The sequence below is a fragment of the Astatotilapia calliptera genome, chromosome 19, assembly GCF_964374335.1.
Source record: "Astatotilapia calliptera chromosome 19, fAstCal68.1, whole genome shotgun sequence".
NCBI classification, from domain to species: Eukaryota; Metazoa; Chordata; class Actinopteri; order Cichliformes; family Cichlidae; genus Astatotilapia; species Astatotilapia calliptera.
In genome coordinates this window covers 14,126,491-14,151,271 of record NC_137440.1, presented here as the reverse complement: position 1 = coordinate 14,151,271, position 24,781 = coordinate 14,126,491, and the positions used below count along the sequence as shown (strand labels likewise).

Below are 24,781 nucleotides of genomic sequence, written 5' to 3'. Positions count from 1 at the left end.
CATCTTTACATACAAATATTTCTCATAAAAATAGAACTTTGTGCTGTGTAACCTTGTGTTATGTTCAGTTCTCAAACCTGGAGAAAGGCATCAGGCCAAGTCTGGCTCAGAAACGGGCACTGCAATGTTGAGAAAAAGATAATAGTCAGCCAGAGGCAGTTTTCAACCAACTCATGCAGATGTTATCTTTGCATTTTAAAAGCTTAAAAAAAAATCTACTTGTGAAAAGTATGTAATTACTGTCAAGAAATGTGAAGCTTGCGCTGTCTGCTTCTGTCTGAAATCAAGGATCCATTGTTTCAGAAGTAACTTGGACATAGAAATTGTAACTAAATAAGGAAGACGGCACTCACCAGGCAATTATTTGCATTGAAATAACGCATGCAGAGAACAGTGAATATTATATGCAGTAATCCAGAAGGGTCAATTACTGATCATTCATTCATGCATGTTAAAGATCCTGCTGTATGCAGCTGATAGTTGCCAAGTTTCAATAACATAATGGTCTAGTATATCATTATTATTATAAATAAGAATGTTAATGGCAGATGATTTGTGGGTGAAATGTGTCCTATTGAGTAGAGCCATACAAAGATTAAATTGTTAACTTGGCGGCGGGTGCTTAAGATGCAGGGCATTAATTTGATTGTCCAGGTTTCGTGTCCTCTATGCAGCCTGTGCTACATGATCGATGTGACCAGTACAGTAGGCTGACAAAGGGGTACACAAGCAAAGGGAAGACAGTCAGAAAGTTCTGTGAATGTTAATGTATTTTCTTGCATTCAACATCAAAAGGCATGGACACATTCGTACATTAACTGGCCGTGTTTTTCCAGCACAGAAGCAAACCCAAACTGCAGGACGGATGAAGAATAGACCTGATTTCATTCTCTCTTCTTTGCTTTAACAATATCCCGTTCCTCTGCTGTGCCAGACATTAGCTTCAAAGGGGAGCGATAATATGCAGGGGTGTTTGATGCTGCAGTCACACAGTCAGCTCTTTGCCAGCTAATGATTGGCTGAATCCACTCTTGATGTAACATCAGTGTCAATTGTCAAATTGCGAGTGACATTCAGGACAGCCTGAAATCCAGGCTAAACAACTAGACTGACACACATCTCTAACAATGCAATCTGATGTCAAACCGCTGATTGATGCCCAACATTTCTGCATGTATTTGAATGGCATTATGAATACAGGTAATCTCTCTTTGGCCGTTTGGACAGGGCATTGAAACACTTTATATACTCAATGCTTCTGACCAAGCTGAGGCTGCATGGGCAGTTTCCCTCCCTATTAGTATGAAACCAAACATAAATATGGTAATGTAGCATTTTTTCAGTCTTTAATGATGCAATTGTGGGACACTGTCCTTTGGGAAGCCAATGAAAGTGATGAAGGGTTTCAATTTGCCTGTGAATCTCTGTTCTCCAGCCAATTAGGCGAGCCTCCTGTGGTTTCTGAGGAGCACTCAGCAGAATCCAACGTATACTAACCTTCAAACTGACTGGATCAGGGCATTACATAAACACTGCTGATGGGTATGAGTACAGGGTATAACAGACAAAACTGCCCAGCGTGTGTCCTCTAACACATTTTTAATCTTTTGGTTATTTGGAGGTGATGAAACCCATCATGGCACCAATGGGGGTCTTTTAACTCAGGATTAGCAGTAAAGTTGTCATATTTCGGGCGATTGTGGCTCAAGTTGGGAGTTCGCCTTGTAATCGGAAGGTTGCCGGTTCGAGCCCCGGCTTGCACAGTCTCGGTCGTTGTGTCCTTCGGCAAGACACTTCACCCGTTGCCTACTGGTGGTGGTCAGAGGGCCCGCTGGCGCCAGTGTCCGGCAGCCTCGCCTCTGTCAGTGCGCCCCAGGGTGGCTGTGGCTACAATGTAGCTTTCCATCACCAGTGTGTGAATGGGTGGATGACTGGATATGTAAAGCACTTTGGGATCCTTAGGGACTAGTAAAGCGCTATATAAATACAGGCCATTTACCATTTACTATTTCACTTGTGCTGTATGGTATAAGCTGAAATATCACCAAGCATGTTAGAGTCATGGGTTATGCAGAACCTGTCTTGCTTTGGCCTGTCCACAAATACATGACTGTTTTGGTAAATATGGTGTTGAACAGGGTTTTTCAAAGGTTTTCTTTGGACATTGGCTGTTTGTTCCCTCATTTTCAGTCCACCTCTTGTACTTGACCATTTTTTGAGAAAAGTTTGTTTGTTTGTTTACTTGCCTGAGCTACTGAACCTCAAGCATAAAAAAGCAAAAACACAGTATTTTTCTCATTTCTTTACTTGACTATGCAAAAAAATGCCAACAATAACAGTTTGACAGGCACAAAATAGTAATTTTGCACCATCAGTGTTACTCCTAAAGCTCTATTAGCCGGAAACATGGCATATCTTGACATGATGTGAAGCGTTTCCTTAAAGAATGGCAGAAACTGGAAAAGTGGTCAGGCCTAAAAGAAACAAAACAAAAGAAACCCCAAAACATATGAACGACAGCAGATGAAGTTACGTCCCTAGGAAAAAATAAATAAATGGGAAAAGATAAAGCAAAGACCTGACACAGAATCTGTGAAATGCATCTGACCATTTACTTTTCACTGAAACTCATCAGAAATGCTTTAGTGTCGCTGTCAAGAAGGCTTTCTTAAGGAAAGGGAACAGGAAGAAAAAGGCGATGTATCCCAAATTACACAAGAAGTGGACTGAAAATCAGTGGCAACGGGAGTGATGCATCTAAATTTGAAATTTCGTGATTCAAACATCAGCATGTCTGAGGTCAAGAGAACAATACAACTCATTGTCTAGAAGGGGTAAAAAAACAAAACAAAAAACAACTTAAAGTTAAGTTTCCTTGCAGGTGATGAATATTGCAAACTGTGTTTCCCTGTAGGTGGTGCACTTGTCCTCTTTAAGTGCATTGTCTTTCATATTTTTTGTCTACCTGCTTCAAGAACTTTTCATCTGATCATAATTTCCACAATAATAACGGTAAAATTTTGGGGGACATTTTCTGTTGCCTGATATTAACCGATATCGGCCTGTTGACATAAACGATGTACAGCGGGGAGTTGACGACGTTTCTATATGGTCTCACGGCACTTTTATGTTGGCTGAATATTTAAAACATAAAGAGAGTTTGAAAGCAATAATTAAAAAAACCCAGAACAGCTGCACTGTATCAGCTGTTCAAATTTTACATTTGGGTAATGACCCAGGATTTGGCATTTCTGAATATTTTTATATTAAGCTATCAAGATAATCAAGTGTTACTTTAGGCACCTGATGTTGATGATAACTGATTTATACATTTTCTTTCTTAAAATCTTGTCAACTTGAGAAACATGTCACCGAGGATTTTCAAATTAACACTTTATGTGCAGCTACGACATTCAATACAGTCAAAGTGTTGGTGAATGTTACGAGTTACTTTCCTCAGTGTGGGGTTAAAAAAAAATGCTGCAGGTCACTGAAAAGTCTTTTTTAATGAGCATGAATTCTTAGAAAAATTTGTATTTTTGTTCTTAAAATATTTTTTGTTTACTTTCTGTTTGCAATTGCAGTGAAGTTTTACATGTTTATCTTCAGTTTGTGCATTTGCATGTTAACATTTGCTAATAAGCATCAAATAAAGCTAAGGCTTAATATCATTGAGTATATAGCCATAACCAATTAGTCATGAAAATCCACCCCCTTAACAGCCTTTATTGCAAATCCACTCATTGTTTAGATATGTTGTTCTAAAAGCCAACTAACCCAACCCGTTTCCCTTTTAAACAGTGGAAGTCTTTGAGAAGCAATAGGCAGTGACACATCACATAAGCAGCTTGACACCAGCCCATGTGCCTGGCTGTCGTCCAGCACGTGAAGTTCTTCTAGTCACTGATGTGTAGAGGGTGGGGTCAGTTCAGGGTGGATTCCATTTGTTTTGGTTACAATAGAAAACACCTGTCACCACCGCCTTAGCTCGGTAATTTATTTAACAGCTTCCTGTTAGAAGGCATGCAGCCATTGAATAAACAACTTCGTGTTCAGTTTCATATAATGTTAGAAAAGTTCATCTTGATTTAGTGTAAGTAGCAAATACATTTCATGCTCGTCAGCAAACATGGCAGTTTGTCCTGATGGTGTTCCAAATTCTCACAAGCTCAGACATTTTTAACATATCTGCTTGTGAGAACAGCTTGCGTCAACACAACCTGTTCTCCTCGATCTCTGTGTTGTACATTGTGTGAGGGCAGTAAACTGTGACATCTCTGTTAGGTGTGGTCACTTAAGTACACTTACCCTCACAGTGACACAGGGTGTGGTCAGATGTGAGCTAAACGTTGCCTCAGGCTGGAGCTGTTTGTGGTACGTATTTAGCACCTTTTCAGTGGTTAAGAAAGTGCATCTGCGTCCTTCACAGTCTTCGTTACCACCCTTCTTTTTCATCTCCTCGACACCCTTTATGATCAATTATGACAGACACAGCAGATCTTCACACTTGTGAGCGTTCCCTGTGTCCTGTGTTTTCTTTCCCTTCTACACACATGCTCCTACTTCTGTCAGACTTAAGGAGATTTTCTTTAAAAATATTTCATGTTGCTAATTCCCTCAGAAAAATCCTTTCCAATTAGTGAAGTGTAGTCACTGCTCACCGTGTCACAACAGAGTCTTACATTTGGTGACAGAAAGAACTTAGCAGCTGGCCTGCTACTGTGGGTTTCCTTTTTTCTTCATTTTTTCACCCCATTCCTTTCACAGCTGAATTCACGACACCACTAAAGACAGGGCGGTTGAGGTCTGTGAGCACAAAACACTTTCAGTAAAAGGACTGTACAGTCCCTTGCCACATTCTCTGCACACTGCACTGTATAATTAAAAACCACCATGCCCCTGCTGTCTGTGGACATAAAACGAAAATATAGCACAAATACAAAAATCAGAATACACTTCTTGCCATTCCAACTGAGTGGACCGCACAATCGAAAAATGAAGTCGTGAGGCAAGAGAAGCCTTTTGAGGCATAATGCTCCGCAGAGGCTGAAAAGCTTACACATCAGTGCTTTCAAAAGATTTGCGTGAAAAGAATTGGAAAACACATGCTTGTTTGTGTTCCAGCAGGAAAATGAATGTTAAAAATTTATACCTTTTAAAATAGATTTCCCGTGTCATGTGTCTTGACATTATCAGAACGCCGCACAGGATGCTGGGTGTGCCAACAGCTCAAGACCAAAATTAATAAATAAATACATTTCAAAAACAGATTTGCTCTTCTTATCAGATATTGCCAGCCTAACATGTCAGACTTTCACAAGAGCTCTACACATGGGAAATGCCTATGATGTATGACTGATGAAATATATAACCGTTTTATACTCACAATGAGTCCATCATACAATTAGAACATGCTGTTTGTATGAGGATCCAAATAACAGCAATGTTTCATTGGCGTACATCTGCTTGTTTTAACATTGTGAGTTTGAAAAAAGTCGATTAAATTACACTAAATGTATTTTTTCTCATACCCACATAATTCAAGGATCAAGAAAACCTTGCTTATAGTTCACTTTACTGCTGTAGACTCTTCACCTTACAGTATATACATTCAACGGCATAAATGTTTGTTAGGCATAACTGTTCAAATGCTTGTTACACAAATGAGCCAATCCATTGGCAGCAACTTGGTGTGTTTCTTTCAGAAACAGCTCATTTTCTGGGACTTTTCCCTACACAGCCATTCCTGTGTTTACAGAGAATGGTCCAAACAAACAAAAAGAGAAAAAAAGTCCCCCAAAAAGGAAATATCCAACAACCACTTGCTGCAACCCAGCCATGGTATGCAGAAGACCATCTAGGAATGAATAACACATCAAACTTTGAAGCAGATTGGCTGCAGCAGCAGAGGACCACACAAGGTGCCACTGCTGTTAGCTAAGAACAGGAAACCGAAGCTTCGATTCACACTGGCTCACCACAATTAGACAATAGAAGACTAGAAAAAGTAGTATAGTTAGTCAGTCATATAACTATAATCATATAGTTAGGGCTGGATCAGGTGTCCCTGAATCCTCCCTAATGTTGGGCATACACTGTGCAATTTTTGGATAATTTTTAGCCGATTTTTGAGTAGTGAGCCGTTTTGGTGATCGGCCCGAGTTTCGCCTTCATCGTGTATCGTGCATGGTGTAGTATACGTGGGGTAACGAGAAGCGATTAACACCTCACGACCAGCTCCCGATCATCAATCTTGGTCGTAAGAAAATCAAACCTGTTTGAAATCCTGTCGGCCGTCTTGAGGGTGTCACCGCAGCCTCTCACTCTGCGCACACGCAAACACAGAAATGAAAGTGAAGAGACGGAGCAGCACGGCAGTGCAGCATGTGATCTGGACACAAGTGATGGCGGCACAACTTTGGCAAGCTCATCTGAGCCTTTTCGATGTGGCCTCACAAAATTATCACGACCACAACAACCGTGAAAATAATTGGATGGACATTGCTACTCAATCACAGCTGCCTGATCAATGTTTTTCATTAGCAATTTTGCAAAGTTGATGGTGGTGGTGTGTGTGCGTCTGTGTGAGTGAAAGACAGAGGGAGAGCGAGCGACAGATTTTCTGTGTCCATAACATGAAGGTTACATGCACAGTGTGAGCACTCAGGTCGCATCAGAGCATCGGGCCGTATAGTGTGAGACCCTGCATCATGACCTACAAACGTCTAACCCCTGCGAGTCAATCGTGCAGTTTGAGTTTTGCTGAATGGAAAAAAACCCAAATTGCACAGTGTTTGCCCATCTTTAGTTATGATGCAATAGTTGTAGCCTTTTTGGGGATTCCCATGATGCATTGTGTATTTCTGCTTTAGTCACCTTTCTCACTCACTATGTGTTAATAGACCTCTCTGCATTGAATCATGCTTGTTATAAATCTCTGGCTCTCTTACACAGCATGTCTTTATCCTAGCCGCCCCTCCCTGAGCCTGGTTCTGCTGGAGGTTTCTTCCTGTTAAAAGGGAGTTTTTCCTTCCCACTGTTGCCAAAGTGCTTGCTCATAGGGCGTCATATGATTGCTGGGTTTTTCTCTGTCTGTATTATAGGGGTCTACCATATAAAGTGCCATGAGGCGACTGTTGTTGCGATTTGGCGCTGTAGAAGAAAAATGTTGAATGTTCCGATGAGTCTCGATTTCTGTTGCGGCAGGGTCAGAATTTGGATGCGGCCCATATCACAGGCACCAGATCTCAATCCAGTTGCACACATTGAGGTGTGGTGGAGCAGATTTGCTTCATGGAACATAAAAGTAAAAATTGTACTGACGTGATTGCTGTTGTCAGCTGACATCGAGAAAATAAAATTAAACTGAATCCATACTCTGAACTTTTATCAAATACTCTAACATTCTTGTACACATTTCTTACAGTGGACATTTTGGCATGTGACACTTGGGTGTAGTGAATGTCAGTGAATGCAACATTAACCTTGAACATGATCATTCTGGCACAGCTAAATGGAACACAGCCATTGCTAATTGGATTAGTTACACCTGTGCTTTTCAAAGCATAACAAATCAAAACAGCTGCTGGAAAGTAAAGCATACTTTGTGTTGTCATAAAAACAGTATAATGGAGGGTTTACACAGATGTATGGTGAATGCTAAGCAGGTTATTTATTTATCTATACTACAAATGTATTCAGGGTACTGCTGTGAATGCATGCAAGACTACCATTCCTCTCTGGGTTTGATGCAAGGCTGTGGATGCTAATGCAGAGTGGTACTAAGTACCTTTGTACAGCAATGTAATGCACAAAATGTGTCAGCCAGTTTGTTAATGGATGTCAATTCTCTCTCACCAGTCCAAAAGCTACATGTGCAGCAGCCAGGGGAATGTGCTGTGCTTCACCATAGATTTTGCATCAGGCTTCACCTGCTCTGAAAGCACTTCAAAGGTGACATTTTACCGAGTTCACAATTCTTGTTGGCATACTGCTTCAACTGTTCTTAGTTTTGAGATGACAGTTCAAAATCTCCTTACTGATGTTTGCTTAGGCTCTAATTGTAGCTATTTGAGGGGAAAAAAATGCTAAATTTAACATTTTGCACAAATTAATTTCTTCCATTAAGACCTTTATTTCTTCAAGAATAGTATGCTCTTATTAAAATGACAGTTTGAGTTTAATTTAGCAGCTCTGCACTGGTTAAAATCCATCATAAAATAACTTTAAAGATGGTCCGCTGTGTTTCCTCAACTGCACATTAAAATGACATTTCCTGATCATGCAGCCTGTTGTGCTCATTATTGAAACCCCTCTGCTGTGTTTTTTATCCTTCCCTTGTAGACAATACTGTGGCGATACAAGTTCTCTCAACTTAAAGGCTCCTCTGACGACGGGAAAACCAGGGTAAAGCTCCTTTTTAAGAATCCCGAAAGCAAGCAGATAGAAATGAAGGTAATAAAACATTTCTTGCCCCAATTTAATAAAATTAAATGTACTTGTTTAATTCTAGTTGGATTCTTTTACACTAGTTGTGACTCGAAGTGCGGGATTTCTAATTAGTCTCTGCCTCTGTAGCACCGTGCATAAATCAAATAGTCAAGATGTGATTAAACTGCAGACTTTTAGCTTTAAGTGGTTTAACTCAAATATTTTATTAACTGTTTAGGAGTTACGGCCATTTTTATACATGTGAAACTCTGAAAATGGGAGCCTAAGTAATTGGACAGACTTGTAAGGACTCAAGGATCCTTCTTCAATACTTGGATGAAAACTCTCTGAAGCCAGTGTCAGAAGTCTAGAACCCGTGAGCACAAACTGCTGTGTTTCCTGCAGCCACTTTTCGTCCGTCTAAAGGTTTTTTTTTTCAGAACCTTGCAGGTTCTTTTAGATGTTTTCTGACAAACTGTAATCTGGCCTTCTTGGTCTTGATTGTAGCCGGTGGTTTACACCTCTGTATTTACCTGAAAGTGTCTCTTGATTGCAGACTTTGACAAGAGTGAGAGCGCTCTTGTCATTCAGGTATTTCAGTGTTGCCAGTTGATTCCTTCGTTTTAACAGTGAACCAGATTGTTGATTTTTTTTTAAATGCATTATTGCCTTACATTTGTTAGACCTAAGCTGAATGACTGAACTTTAATCACATCAATCCACTCTAGTGAATTACCAGAAAAAAAAGTCATTGTCTAAATATGACCTGGCTGCATATAAATCATGCTGGAAGAAGCTAGTTACCCTGACATACACTGTTATCATTCTCTTGTGCAACTCCTAGTATTGTGACAGATGTGGAGAGTGCAGATAGCATCAGCCACAACTGCCAAATTAATTAATAAACCACAATTACCTGTTAACTTTTTTAAATACTGTGATTTGGATTGTGAACATAACGGACTAATCAGTGCGTCTCTTGTCCTTGACGTGTGCTTTTCAGGAGCTGGAGTTTGCTAATCTGACAGCCGTCCTCCACTGTATACATTCTTTTATCGCTGCCAAAGTGGCCTCCATGGACCCTCTCTTTATGTGCAGTCAAAGCTTCCTTGGAAATTACACGAACAGTTAAGAAGACACGTCCTCATCGTGATGTGCACCTGAGGCAAATCAGCAGTATTTTATGCACAGAGCCCATTGATATGTATATCTTGTTCTTGCTATTTTTGTATGGACTTCTGAAAAAGACATCTTTGTAAAAGACTCTTGAGGTGGGTAATGTCAGATCTACTGAAGGAAAGATGAGGTTTCACTTTTAGACAACTAGAGATATCCAGTGGGAAAAGATATACAGTTCTTCCATTCTTCTGTTTGCCCCCCCCCCATTTGATAATTATTCAGAGTGAAACTTAACACCTATGATAAAAAAATAAAAAGATGTAGCTGCCGCTGTGTTTAACAGAAAACCTAAAAATGAATTAAAAATAAAAGAAATTTCAGCTGGGTAAATGAAGCGGATATCGTCACAGGGGGATACAGGATTAAAACAGGCCTTTGACAGGGATATTTCCAACAATGATGAGAAAGCGTATTCTTTTTTTCTTGTTTTTTTTTTAAATCCCCCCAAACTTCCTGTGGTTTACCTAGTAATGTCATGTCTGAAAAGGTACCGCAAGCACCTTACAATAAAAAGCAAAAATAATAGCCTCCAAATAACCACCGAGTTGACTCGACAGCACTCTGATACGGGCCCAGACTAAAATTAAAGAAACTTCCCAAAGGCAGCGCTGGTGCCAGGCTTCAGTACTTCACTGGTTTGGAATAAATTGCAAGTTGTTTGTGTTACTGTTTCCATCTTTTGTATCAAATAAAAAGGCAAACGTCCAGAGTGTTGCATTTCTCTGGCAAACAACATTTTAAGCTTCACAGTATTGTTAGAGTCCTTTTTTTTTTTATTCTTTTTCTGAATCTCATCCTGATATGGTGAAAATACTGTGCATCTTCAACTTTCTGTAATGGTTTTAGTGTTAAATAACATGTTTGCTGTAGTTTCAATAAATCGCTTACAGAGTTCAACTTTGTCATCCAAGGCATGTTAAAGCTCCCTGTGGGTCTACATGTGTCTACTTTCACACTTTAGAATCTGCTAGCCCAGCTGCTGATTTCTGTCTTAATACTGCATTTGTGCGCCAAAAATACTTTTTCTGTCTTTTCCAAAAACAAAAAGAAAACGCTGCACAGGTAGCTGCGTTTTATTGGAAGAGCCTGTTCCACTACTTGTTTTCAACTGAACTGGGCTGCAGCACAGTCTCATTAAACTGAGTAGTTTAATTCTGTGAGTTAGTAACTTGGGTCTTTTCACCAAGAGGTCACTGATCAGAGAATACCAACAAGTACAAGGTCAACAGACAGCTGTTTACAAACTGTTCCTTTAGCCTGTGTCTCCTGGTCCTTGAACTTTAACTCGGTACAGTTGTCTTTGCTACCCACAATAAACCAGGGAATAGTAACCCAGACGTTTTTGTTTTGTTGGTTTTTCTTTCTTTTCTTGTTTATGTGAAGTTATCTGGAGTTCTCCAGCCAGCATATTAATTCATTAACGGGTTAATTGAATGATTTTTGTCATCTATGGGGCAGAGTTAATTATTCCCATTGTCCTTTTTGCTGTTCTGCTTCCACTGCTCAAACTGTCACACCACATCTCCAACTCCATACACATTGGTCGAAAGGTCACAAGCAGTTTGAACCCAACAGGATATGTTACTTGTGTGCCGTTGAAGAGAAAAGCTTGCACTGGCTTCTCACAGGTGAGTGATGACAGCACATGTACTTTTTTTCCCTTTCTTTGAAAAGAAAGAAAGAAAAAAAAGAACAGGTGGGGCCTGTCCTGGAGGCAATGCTGCGAGAGACTAAACCTTTCTATGTAGGTGTTCTTAGTCTAAAGTGGTTGAATTGAAGGCAGTTGGGCTTCTTTTAGTCTCTTTAAGGTTTTTCATCTCTTTTCCAAAAGGCCTTCAGTTTTCCACAGTGGTAGTCAGGACATGTCAGGTCATGTTTTTGTGCTGCTGCCCCACCCTTCCTTTTATGATAGTAAATAAACTGATTGTTGTTAGTGACTTTTGTGTTTTCATTGTGCATCATAACGACAAGGCTATGGGTGTGCTCTTGGGCATTTAGTTCCACAGTTCGCTTATTCTTAATTAACTGCAGGTGTGGCAAATATTTAATACATGTGGGCAGGATAATAATCATTTTTCTGTCATTTTCCTGGTACATCATCCTTGCCTCAATATTAACAACAGCCAGCAGCTACATTATAAAAACTAGCTTTCTGCTGCTGGAACGCAACTAGATATTCTTCTTTGTTGGAATTCCAAATATTGTGTCGTGTATGTATGACGTCTGTGTATTCCAGTTCAGTTGCAAGTGGATCATTATTTCATTTAACACTGCAGTGTTCAGTTTGATCATCAACGCAACGATCAACTTGAAATGCTGCATTCCTACGTAGGTTGTAGCAGCAGTCGCAGTGTGAGGACTTTCCCCAAATTTAATTAATAACCAATACAAAAGCCAACTTCCAAGATCTCCTACTACTGTGCTAGCACAGCAATGTAAAGACACGACAGGAAAGAAAATAAAATAGGTGGACAGATGCCTGTATGCAGGTTAAAGTGATTGTAACAAGGATAAAACACAATGTTGGAATGCCACATTACAGCTAGTTCTAGTGAAGTATTCCCATTTTTTTAACATGACACCCATTATGACACCTGTGTTGCAATATTTCATTCTAGCTAGCAAGACCTATAACAGCACAGGTTGTTCATGTAAATTTTTAAACAGATAGCCTCCAGGTAAGAAAATTCACAGTCAGCAAAACATCAAGCAGCAGAAAAAATTACAGTACATCCACAAAGTAAATTCCTTCTGTCAAAACCAGTTTTGTCCTTGAGAATTTCTGCAGTAACTCTGCACTTCCCACTGAGCATGTGCAGAGTAAGTAACAGTTAAACCCTTATATTCCAAGGCACAGAAGTGAGTGTTTAGGTTTGGGCCTCACAGTGTATGTCACACACTCATGTAATGATTCATACTTTTGGCCTGAGCTGGATTGACACAGATTGTTAGTTGATATTTTTTCCTGCGTTTTTAGATTATGGCAGTGATACCGGTGGTTGCGCTATACATTTTAAACCTGGTATCATATATTGTTTGATAAAATATTCAAAAGGACCCTATAATAAGAACTTTTAAAGGAGCAAATATTTATTATTTTTACTAACATACTACTAGATAATTACTAGAAAAAAAATCCAAGGTCCACACAGCAATCGATTAGATATTAACATCAAACTGTTTTAAACTGAATAAAATAAATAAATAATATTCGGTTTTACGAAGATGACACGAGAGATTTTCTATTATTATACAGAACTGAATGAAAAATGTACTTTCACTGGCCGTCTGTAACCTGTGGCTTGGGTAGGCTGCATACTGATGTATGCTGCTTCAGTTTTGACTGTCACCCTCTGTAAGTGTTTTATGTATACATGCAACTTACAGGTAAAAATAAACAAAAGGACTGAGTTTGTGCTTACTGCTGGACTTTTATTCTAAAAAGATGTGAAAGTGGAAACTGCAGAAAGCAACAGCGGTTAGAGATGGACCGTCAGTAAAACGGAATAAAAGATATTAAATGGGATATTTGCATGATAATACATCAGGCTATGGTGGAAGGAATGCACACGCTTCATCCTCTACAAGCTCTGATTTATTTAGTGAAAAGTTTGGGCTTAAACAGCTTGAAAGATAAAAGCAGCCACCGTGTTTAAAAAAAAAAAAAAAAAAAAAAAAAAGAAGAGGTGAGATGATCTCCAGCTCACTGCTGAAGTCACTAAACACATGTAGCGCCTCTACTCAGGACCAGTACACTCTCACTTCAAATAGAGACCCTAGACATCTTTCTAGGTTCAGGAGGAGGTTTTGTTTTGGAGACTCACAAAAGGAGTTGGCTTGGAAGTGAATAACTGGGACCTTTATTGCCTCAGTACCATTTATACACATATACAACACAATAACCCAAATTGCACGCTAATAGTGCATTTTTAAAGGTGAATACATGTAAAACAAAACAAAATAAAGACATTTAAATGGAAGATTTATACTGAACAGTATCAGAGCTCTTGGGAATGGATGAAACAGATTAAAGTGTTCCTGTTGTGAAGTTTGAATTGTCCAGTCTGAATTGTCCCTTAAAGTCGTTGAAAACCCAAACAGGTGTACTGTAGGGGAATTGTCAGTGTGCAAACCCTATTATCCGGGTAGGAAAAGTAGTGCATAGGGCTTATCTGTAATCCAGGGTTGCTTGAATCAGTTTCTCAGGCAAATCCCACAATCCGATCGCATGGCTGGCCACACCATTTCACGATCATCCAGGATCTCATTTGGGCTGTTCTCGCCGTCAGTGGTTCTCCAGAATCCTTCTAGTAGTTCAAAAAAACCAATCGGGATTTTCAGACACAAATAACTTGACAGACGTTATTCCCTTTGTGGTCAGAGTTCGGGGCCAAGATACTTTTTCCATGCGCTCCGACACGTACTTGACCGCCATCAGAGGGAAGATCTCACAGGAAGAGAGAGGTAATACTTCCTGCGCACTAGACGCAAGGTCGTCAGAACACAAGACTGCATCACAGCGCCCCCCTGTGACAATAACAGGCTATAGCCTTAGATTACAAAAAGGGATTTTGCAGCCCTGTATTTCACATGGGTTACACCCTCCCCCTTTGACCCAGCATGAGCCCCTTCATGCGTCACGCTGTGGTCTACAGATGAACTCTCATAGTCACCTATTGTATAAAGTGCTTGGTTAAAGCTCTCTATGAGGCTCTGCGCAAAGGAAATTAAGGGATTTCCCAACTCAGGATAATGGAAGCGCCTTGGTGGTCGACGTGTCCTTTCTGACTTACGAACATGGTCATTTTTTTCTCCACTGTCAACAGTTTCCTTATGCTCCAGAGCTACCTCAGGGGTTTGTGGGTTCAGATCAATGGTTTCCGTAGCTATAGGAGCCTCTACATCAATGGACGGTACATCAATGCTGTCTTCGGCCACAGCTGATTTTTGATTAGTCATAGTTGGTAAAGTTACATCGTCTTCAGTAGGGTGTTGCTCAGCCACAACATCTGGCTCCTCTCCTTCAGCTACTTCAGGAGGTACCCCTACAGGCTCTGCAGGCAGCAAAGGGGAGCTGCCTCTGCAAGGCTCATTCTGAGGCTGAGGGTTTACACAGTCTGCTGGCGTAGCTGGTATACAACTACCCTCCGGTACTGTTTTTCCGGTTTGCTGTCGTCTCTTCGGGATTTCAAACACCTGAACCAACTTTCCAGGAATGACAGAAGACTGCCTAGGATAGACAGGTGAGTCGTCTTCAGATTCTGATTGCTCCTCCAGTAACAGAGGCTGACTGCGCCTCGTTCTTGGCCTGCAACTCTTTGGCTTGACCTGGTCAACTTCCTCAGCTTCAGATAAGTCACCACAAGGGAGTAAGAGATCCCTGTGAAGAGTTCGAATAGGACCATCTCCATTCATAGGCTGTACAACATACACAGGTAGGTCTACCATCTTTTCCACCACTCTGTACATGGTTGACTCCCACTTATCTGCAAGTTTGTGTTTATTCCGAAGTCGCAGGTTCCGCACTAGTACTTGATCACCTTTCTCCAAAGTTGACTCCCTGACAGTTTTGTCAAAACGGCGTTTATTCCGTTCAGCAACCTTCTGAGAGTTTTTGGCAGCGATCTGATAGCTCTCTTGAAGGCGAGCCTTCAGAGCTCTCACATACTGAGAGTGAGATGTAGGAGAGCCATCTTTAACTGGCAGGCAGAATGCAATATCCACGGGAAGCCTCGGCTGGCGACCAAACATTAACTCGTATGGGCTAAACCCAGTGGTCTCGTTCTTGGTGCAATTATAGGCGTGAGTTAGTGGTTTCACATAATCGCGCCAATGAGTTTTCTCTTTGTCTTGTAGAGTTCCTAACATGCCAAGAAGAGTTCGGTTGAACCGTTCAACTGGGTTTCCCCGTGGATGATAAGGACTGGTGCGCACCTTCGTGATACCAGCTAGGGCACAGAGCTCTTTAATGAGTTGGGACTCAAAATCCCTGCCCTGATCACTAAGCAGGCGCTCAGGAAAACCATAATGCACCAGAAACTGCTCCCAAAGACACTTCGCAACTGTTGTAGCCTTTTGGTCTTTTGTTGGCATAGCAACAGCGTATTTGGTGAAATGATCAGTTATGACCAGAATGTCTTTGGTGTTGTGACTGTCAGGCTCCAAGGATAAATAGTCCATGCATACCAGTTCCATGGGACGGGTTGTTTGGATACTCACAAGAGGTGCTGCTCTTTCAGGAAGAGTCTTTCTTCTAACACAACGTCCGCAAGACTTAATCTTTCTCTCTACATCAGTTGCCATTTTAGGCCAATAAAATCTTGACCTAACCAAGTCGAGGGTTCTTTCAAAACCCATATGCCCCATGTCGTCATGAAGGCAAGTGAGAATGGTGGACCTTAAAGACTCAGGGACGACAAGCTGAAAGGTGACATTTTCACCTGATTTGCGGGTTCTGTAGAGGAGACCATTTTTCAGTTCCAAACGTTTCCACTCTTTGAGCATTAGTTTAAGCTCTAAGGATGCAGAGTTCGGATTGGAATTTGCTTCACCTCCATTTTCTAACATGTTGACCACATACCCAATAATTGGGTCAGACCTCTGATGTTGTTGGAGTTCTACCTCACTATAGGTAGGTATGACAGAACAACCTAATGTTCCATCATCTGCGTAGACGTCTGGCACCGCATCGGTATGTAGAGCAAGGGACTCTACCAAAGTGATAGAAGGTAGGCTATTGTCAGATTCACCTAAGAGATGACGGTGGCACAAGACACTGAATGTGTCAGCTGTCACATCTTGTCTGTTGGGAGATGAAGAGAGATGATGGGAAGCGAATTGTTTCATTCGCTCTTTTTCTTCAAGAGAAGCATAGTCATCATCCACAGTATCATGTGGCCGCCTAGAGAGGCCATCTGCATCTTGATTGCTCTTACCAGCACGATACTTAATATTAAAGTCGAAGGTGGAGAGAGCGGCCAACCAGCGATAGCTGGCAGCATCAAGCTTGGCTGACTTCAAAACATAGGTCAATGGGTTGTTGTCCGTTAAAACCGTGAATGTGTTCCCGTAGAGATAATCTTGGAACTTCTCTACAATGGACCACTTTAATGCAAGAAATTCCAGTTTATGAGCTGGATACCGCTTTTCACTGGGTGAAAGTCCTCTACTTGCGTAGGCAATAACCCTCACTTCACCATCCTGTTCTTGATACAAGGCTGCCCCTAACCCAGAGGTGCTCGCATCAGTATGGAGGACGTATGGTAATTTTGGGTTAGCATATCCAAGCACTGGAGCTGATGTCAGTTTCTCTATGATTACCTCAAAAGCTTCCTGACAAGCAGGTGTCCAACGGCTGGAAAGAGGCTCTTTAGGGTTCAAGTATCCGCTAGGACCGGGTGTCACCTTTCTGCCCTTCCTGTATGGTGGGTAGCCTTTGGTAAGATCATTCAGGGGTTTGACAATTTTTGAATAGTCCTTCACAAACCGTCGATAGTACCCTGCAAAGCCTAGGAAAGACTTGAGGTCACTGAGCGTCTGGGGTCTTGGCCAGGTTTTGAGAGCTCTGACCTTCTCAGGATCGGTCTCTACACCTTTGGTAGACACGATGTGTCCTAGGTATCGCACAGAACTTTGGAAGAAGGAGCACTTTTTGGGAGAAAGTTTCAACCCATATTCTCTCAGTTGCTGAAGGACACGTAGAAGCCTGGTTTCATGTTCCTCCAAAGTGCTGGAGAACACGATGATGTCATCTATGAACACCAGAACTTCTTTCAGATTGAGGCTGCCCATACACCGTTCCATTAAGCGCTGGAAGGTGCTGGGAGCGTTGGTGATCCCCTGGGGCATACGGTTAAACTCGTAAAATCCCAAGGGGCACACAAAAGCTGTCTTGGGCTTATCACATTCCTCCATCTCAATCTGGTAATAACCAGACTTGAGATCCATTACTGAAAACCATTTGGATCCAGCAAGGGCTGAGAAAGCCTCTTCAAGGTTTGGAAGTGCGTACGCATCTCGTATTGTTAACGCATTGAGCTTACGATAATCAATACAAAGACGGACCTCTCCATTCTTCTTTTTAACCACCACAATCGGTGAAGCATAAGGGGACTCTGATTCACGGATTACTCCTGCATCAAGGAGTGCTTGCAAGTGCTTCCTCACAGCTTCATAATCATTTGGGTGGATTGGCCTGGACTTTTGCTTAAAGGGTGCTTCTTCCTTTAAGTTTATGTGATGTTTCACTTTAGATACATGTCCAAGATCCAAATCATGCTGGGCAAAAACATCAGCATAGGCACTTAGACGCTGGGTAACCCTCTCTTTCCACTCCTGCGGGAGGGGAGAATTGCCAAAGTCAAATGTCAAATCTGGGTGAGCAGGTTCATCAACTGGCTGTGCAGTAACATTACAACATTTCACAGTGTCATCATTTTTGGTTGAAATGGGTGATTCGTCATATATCTTTGCAGGACTATGGAGCTCTGCAATGACACATCTAGAAGGCAGTGTTACGTCATGCTCAGTTTCATTTCTCACCCATATAGGTAACCTATGAGGATGCTTCTTGGGCAAAGTGACAAGACAGCACTCCACAAAAATTCCCCCTGGTAAGGTGGATGTCGTTGGCTGTTCAACAATGGCACATTCACCAGCACTGCTGGATCTGACACAGCCTTCAAGGAGGACCCTCCCTTGAGCTGGTACTACGTGTTGCACCTTGCCCTTAAGAGTTACAAAGCCATCGTTTCCGGCTAGGTTTATCTCTCTCCTGACCTTGAGTGTACGGAGGATCTGCCTGTAGCCATAGACCGACGACAAATCATTGGGATCTTTACCTTGACAATATTCGTCGTACAGAACATCAAGTGCATTTGTCCCAATCAGCACAGGCAAGTCACAGTTAGAGCGTAAGTCAGGTACTACTAAAGCAAGGCTAGAAACCTCAGGCTCAGTTTCAATAAAGCTTTTTGGAAACTTAAGGCTGATGGGTATGTATCCCAAGTAAGGAACATTTTGGCCACTAGCAGCCTCAACATCCAGGCCACTGATAGGCTGAATGGGATGTTCTGAAAGATTGGTGTTGTAAAATGAAGCGGACACTGTGGTCACTTGAGACCCAGTGTCAAGGAGACAACTGCAATTGACTCCCGACACGGTAACATTTGCTGTACATTTCTGTCCTACAAGTCCCTTGGGTAACCTAATCTGGGGTCGTGCTGCACGAGAGAGAGAAGATACTTTGCTCTGAGGTTCCGGTTTGGGACGTTCATGATTACTTTCAGTTCCTGGTAGTCCCTCCCCAGAAACTGATTTTAGTTTAAAGCTGACATATTCTGTTCCTCCCAGACTTGTAGTTTTTGGTTGAACTCCTTACGTTTCATTTCAACTAGTTCAGGGTTTGGTTCATTGCTGCAAGAGGGAGCAATATGACCATCCTCGCCGCACCTGAAGCAGTACCATGGGCGTGGCTTCTTAGTGGGCTTAGTCTCACTTGGGTCAGATTTCTCTTTAGGAAGAATCTTGAACTTAGGTTTGGTTTTCTTATTTGGCTTGTCAGAGTTCTGGCTTGAGCTGTCAATAGCTGATGCTCTCAGTGAAGCCACTTGGGCTTGTAGCTTTGCAAGTTTCCTTTCTAACTTATGTGCATCAAAAGGCACTAGCCTATCATTAACAGCTGATACGTCTGTATCATCAGTGACATACTCTCCTACTTCAAGGGAGTTCAAATGTGCCTTAGGTTTAGAAATGCCTAAGTGCTGTTTCATTCGGCTGGACTTTGCCGCTTGCCGGTCCTCCTCAGTACGTAGCATGAGGAGCAACTCTGGAAATGAAGGTGGCTTGTCCTTCTTCTGCTCAAGCTGCAAGGTTGTGATCAAGCTGTTGTTCCAGCAACCTCTACAAAACTGTTTAAGCAGTTGGCGATCTGAATCATTTGTAGTGATGCCACCTCTTTTAATGACTTTACTCAGGGTTATCTGCAACCGCTGTAAATAGGCAGAAGGCTTTTCACCTGAGTTCTGGTTTGTGCTCAGGAATTTGGCAAAAAGCTCATCCCCATCATCAACAGTACCATACGCTGAGTCAAGAAGGCTGAGATAGTCATGGGGAGAAGCGTTAGGACCAAGGTGCTTTACAATGTTAGCAGCTGGTGGAAGAAGGCTCTCAACTATTTTCCTTACCATATGTTTGTCAGATATGGTACAATCTATGAGGTGGAATTCAACATTGTTGCGCCACGTATCATAATCAGCTTCGAAAGTAGAGCAAGGGGTTTTCCCCGAGAAGGGCCTGAGCTTTGCATGACCTTGAGAAGGCATTTCATTGTTCTTAATGACATGCTCAACTACTACTCTCTGTACTTCAGGTGTAGTGAGCTGTTCAGGTGGTAAGTAGATAGTGGTTTTTCTGTGCGAGGGAGTCACTTCTACACTTGGAGAGGATGAGTGAGAGTCATGCTCAGGCAAGTGGGTTAAATCACTGCCCAGTTTAAGAGGACTTTGATGCTCTATGATGGCTGGTTCATCTTGGTCTGTGTCACTAGTGAGCTGCAGATTCTGATTAGGCACTGTTACATTTGGTCCAACTGCGGGATCACTCTCAGTGGACTTCTTCATTCTGGCCAGCTCATCTAGTAAAACCTTCTCAAAATCTGCACCACTCAGTTTAGCAAGCCCTTTCAGTTCAGTTAGGTAAGAATGGGTTAAACATGAACCCCTGTCTGCAGCATACAGCGCAGACAGAAGCTGGATATGATGGACAACACTTGGGTTACGGCTTTGTCTTTTGCAAGGCAAGCTATCCTTAAGGAACTGGACTGGTTCACCTGATTGGAACTCCACAATGGCTGTGTTTTTAAACTGTGCCTCTGTGCTAGTTACTTTGATTACTCTTCCAATAGAACCAAACTGCCCTAAGTAATCAATAACCTCATTGTCAACCTCATCGCCTGTTAACCCTCCTACTAGGACAGAGTTAGGTACTTTGACACCTTCACTTTGGATTACATCCATGTTGTCTTATTGCTCCAACCCAGAATGTCATGGACAATTGTAATGATTTGACCCAAAAGGCATGAAAGCACCAGTTGCTCAACTTCCAAAATAAAAGGAATTAAACCTCCTGGCTGGCTCGCCACGTTTTGTGTAGCGCCTCTACTCAGGACCAGTACACTCTCACTTCAAATAGAGACCCTAGACATCTTTCTAGGTTCAGGAGGAGGTTTTGTTTTGGAGACTCACAAAAGGAGTTGGCTTGGAAGTGAATAACTGGGACCTTTATTGCCTCAGTACCATTTATACACATATACAACACAATAACCCAAATTGCACGCTAATAGTGCATTTTTAAAGGTGAATACATGTAAAACAAAACAAAATAAAGACATTTAAATGGAAGATTTATACTGAACAGTATCAGAGCTCTTGGGAATGGATGAAACAGATTAAAGTGTTCCTGTTGTGAAGTTTGAATTGTCCAGTCTGAATTGTCCCTTAAAGTCGTTGAAAACCCAAACAGGTGTACTGTAGGGGAATTGTCAGTGTGCAAACCCTATTATCCGGGTAGGAAAAGTAGTGCATAGGGCTTATCTGTAATCCAGGGTTGCTTGAATCAGTTTCTCAGGCAAATCCCACAATCCGATCGCATGGCTGGCCACACCATTTCACGATCATCCAGGATCTCATTTGGGCTGTTCTCGCCGTCAGTGGTTCTCCAGAATCCTTCTAGTAGTTCAAAAAAACCAATCGGGATTTTCAGACACAAATAACTTGACAGACGTTATTCCCTTTGTGGTCAGAGTTCGGGGCCAAGATACTTTTTCCATGCGCTCCGACACGTACTTGACCGCCATCAGAGGGAAGATCTCACAGGAAGAGAGAGGTAATACTTCCTGCGCACTAGACGCAAGGTCGTCAGAACACAAGACTGCATCACAGCGCCCCCCTGTGACAATAACAGGCTATAGCCTTAGATTACAAAAAGGGATTTTGCAGCCCTGTATTTCACATGGGTTACACCCACAAACGGCATCACGGAGTTACATCAGCAACATGTCAAGCATGAATTTCTAGCACTGAGCTCAACTTTCAATGGGCCGTGACTCTCACAGTTGGCTCCACTTGCAGCATTGGAAACCGTGTGCTAACTGGAGTATTTGTGATGGAAAATTTTCTGGGAAATTTTGGAACTGCTGTCGTGACCTTTCTGTGTCACTGTTCCCTGCAGACGGAATATAAAACTGAAAATATACTCAGCAGGACGGAAGGAAAAAAGGAAGCAGGGCCGTATATCTGCCAAAAATGACTGCAGCTATTATTGTGTACTTTTTATTACAACAATAATGTTTCAGAAGAAAAAAAATAAATAAAAAGGTACTGACAAGCCCTCACATGTACGTAGATGACCTTAATATTGCGTTTCTGGAAGTCTGCTAGGTTGAATGTTGTTTAAGCAGCCAACACATTCAGCACAACAGCTTTGCATGGTATTTTAAAATATGGATTAAATGAATAGCATCATTGTAAAAATGTTTATGATATTAACAGCACGGATCTCTACTAAACTGCTAATTTTGGAAATTGAAACTCATTTTAGAGATCTTATTTAAATAAGTGGTTGTTATTGGGGTTCATATAGCCGAGTTTCACTTGCTTTTCTGTTTAAAGGTGCCCTGTGGAGCTGGCTTCATGAAAAAAGAGATGTGGATACATCCATTTATAATGGTTTAAACTATTTATCTTATATCTATATCCTCTTTCATGTTTAATTGGTGAGTTTATTAGTATATTAGGTTAGTAAATTAGTATAAGAAATAAATGATACAGAGTGCTCTACATTTTTAAAGTAAGTTGCAAACAGTTATTGGGCATTTTATCCATTGACTAATATAATCATATCTTTCTGCAAAAAGTGTAGTCACCCTCCAAAGTTTTTTAATTCAAAAATGTGCACTTCTTCATTTTTCACACCAAGAATGTAGAGACTGCCTCTGTGCACCACCACAATTGATTTTAAATCAAACAAAGATGTGGTTGAATTTTATTAATAAAAATTGAAAGAGGCTAAAAAGAAATCAGAAATTTGACTGACAAGGGGTTTCATGACAAGGCCTGTCACCCATTTCATGCCAAATAAAGTAGACTCTGTATCTGAAGTTGACTCGAGGTGTTGGATTTGCATTTGTACTTTTCAATTTAATTTTGAATATGAAGTCCAAAAAGAGGTCAGTACAAGGAAAGGAGGCTATCATTATCCCGAATAAAACAAAATAACCAGAGAGGGAGAGCAAAATCTTTATTAGTGGCCAAATCAAAAATCTTGTCTTCAAGAAAGAACGCAGTAAAAGGCCTGAAACATCACGGAAGTTAAGAAACAACTTCACAACATCTGGCCAAGCCAAGAAAAGAACACTCTCGGATATTATTGACAAGGTTTACAATGAAGAGATGCCTTCAAGAATGGAAATATAGAGAGTTTATAACAAGGTGCAAACCATTGCTTCCACTCAAGAACAGGAAGGCCAGAAAGATTTGTCATTAAACCTCTAAAAGAGTCTGCACAGTCCTGGAAAAATGCTGTAGACAAATAAAACCGCGGTTATCTTGTAGCAGAATGATGGGAGAGCAAGGAGCAAACCTGATTATGATCCACAGCATACCACCACATTATCTCTCAAACACAGTGTAGATACCGTTATGGCATGTGTATGCATGGCTATCAGTGGAAGCTGGTCACTGGTGTTTACTGATGATGTGACTACTGAAGCAGTGCAGGTGTATCCTCTCTGCTGAGATTCAACCAAACCATGCAAACCTGATTAGGAAGGCACTTCATGGTGCATGACCCAAAACAAACCCGAGTCTCTTGAGAAATGGGATACTGTTCAGCACCCAAGTCAGTGACCTGATCTCAACAAAATAGAACAACTTTTCAGTTATTATATACAAAACTGGTGGCAGGGAGACCCACAAAAAAGCAGCAACTGAAGGTCACTGCAGTAAAGGCCTGGCAGAGCATCTCAAGGGAGGAAACGTCAAACAGTCCCAGACTGCAAAAGATTTTCATAAATAATTAAAAATAATCCTTGTATTTAAAGTTCTATTAGTCAATTACTTTTGAGCAACGTCTCTAGCAGGAGAGTTTATCTTCACTTAAAATGAACACAAATCACTGAATTTTCAAGCCGTTTGTTACAAAAGATGTAAAAACAGAAAGAAAAGAAGAAAGGAGAAAAAAAATTTAAAAACACTTCAAGTGAGAACAAGAGAAACACCAAGTCTCTGAGTTACTCAAGTGTGAGCTGGTTTACTTAACCATGGCATTGGGCTCCCAGGTTTCTCAGTATACAAGTGCACGCTGCACCACAAACACAGCTCTCAGATCTTGGATTGTTGGTGACAGTAAGAATGGCATACTTTCATTGCCTTTGTCTTGTAATGATTTCCTGCATTTCTCTTCCAAGTTTTACAGCAGATGATGTCAAAACACTGACCGGTAAGTATATTTTTATTTGTGCATTTTATGTATTTGCTGAAACTGTCATGAAAAATATTGGATCATATATAAATATTAGATAAAATTCATGAATTGAACTGGAAGAACTGAAACGACTGATGTTCTTTTTGGGCACGGCTATAATGTACGTAATGGAATAAGAAAGCACATTTTATGCAGCTTTCAACTTCTTCAGCCTTACAATTAGAGTGAAACCTATAATCAACCAAGTATGATTTCAGGATAATTTCAGGATTTGGGGTATATGAAACCAGCTTCTTCTCACCCAGAAAATAGATTTCAGAATATAATTCATACTGCTCACTGGTGCAATACATTTATTATGAACCAGCCTGTGCAGAGATATTTTAGGCAGTGTCTCTAGTTATTACTGAGAACGAGGGTTAAATGATATCAGTATCAGGACATATTGTTACTTGGTACTGAAGTATAGTTCTTCAGATAAGAACACAGTGAACACTATCACTGGGTGGATAAATAGTCCTTGAGGGCTTCAGTGGATGCAAAGTAAATGGTGCTAAATTGTCAGGTCATTGTGCCCCAAAAGGCACCGCTAAGCCTGACCATGACTTGAGCTACATGGACTCTTTGGAATAACACAAGTTACTCAGAAATAGGTTCTTTGGTCTTTTAAGTGCCCTTAAATGAATTCTAA

At 41.2% G+C, this 24,781-nt stretch overlaps 1 protein-coding gene and 1 long non-coding RNA gene across 2 annotated transcripts in view; one reads left to right on the top strand and one right to left on the bottom strand.

The window, feature by feature from the left end:
- sntg2 (syntrophin, gamma 2) overlaps nt 1-13,292 on the top strand; it is a 117,128-nt gene extending 103,836 nt beyond the window's left edge. Inside the window, exons 15-17 of the mRNA XM_026151094.2 lie at nt 7,861-7,953; nt 8,344-8,454; nt 9,434-13,292. Of these exons, the coding sequence (XP_026006879.2) occupies nt 7,861-7,953; nt 8,344-8,454; nt 9,434-9,562 (333 nt within the window). The 3' untranslated portion in view covers nt 9,563-13,292. The remainder of the gene's footprint in view (nt 1-7,860; nt 7,954-8,343; nt 8,455-9,433) is intronic.
- LOC145422368 (uncharacterized) overlaps nt 1-24,781 on the bottom strand; it is a 48,237-nt gene that overhangs the window by 12,121 nt on the left and 11,335 nt on the right. The window lies entirely within an intron of this gene.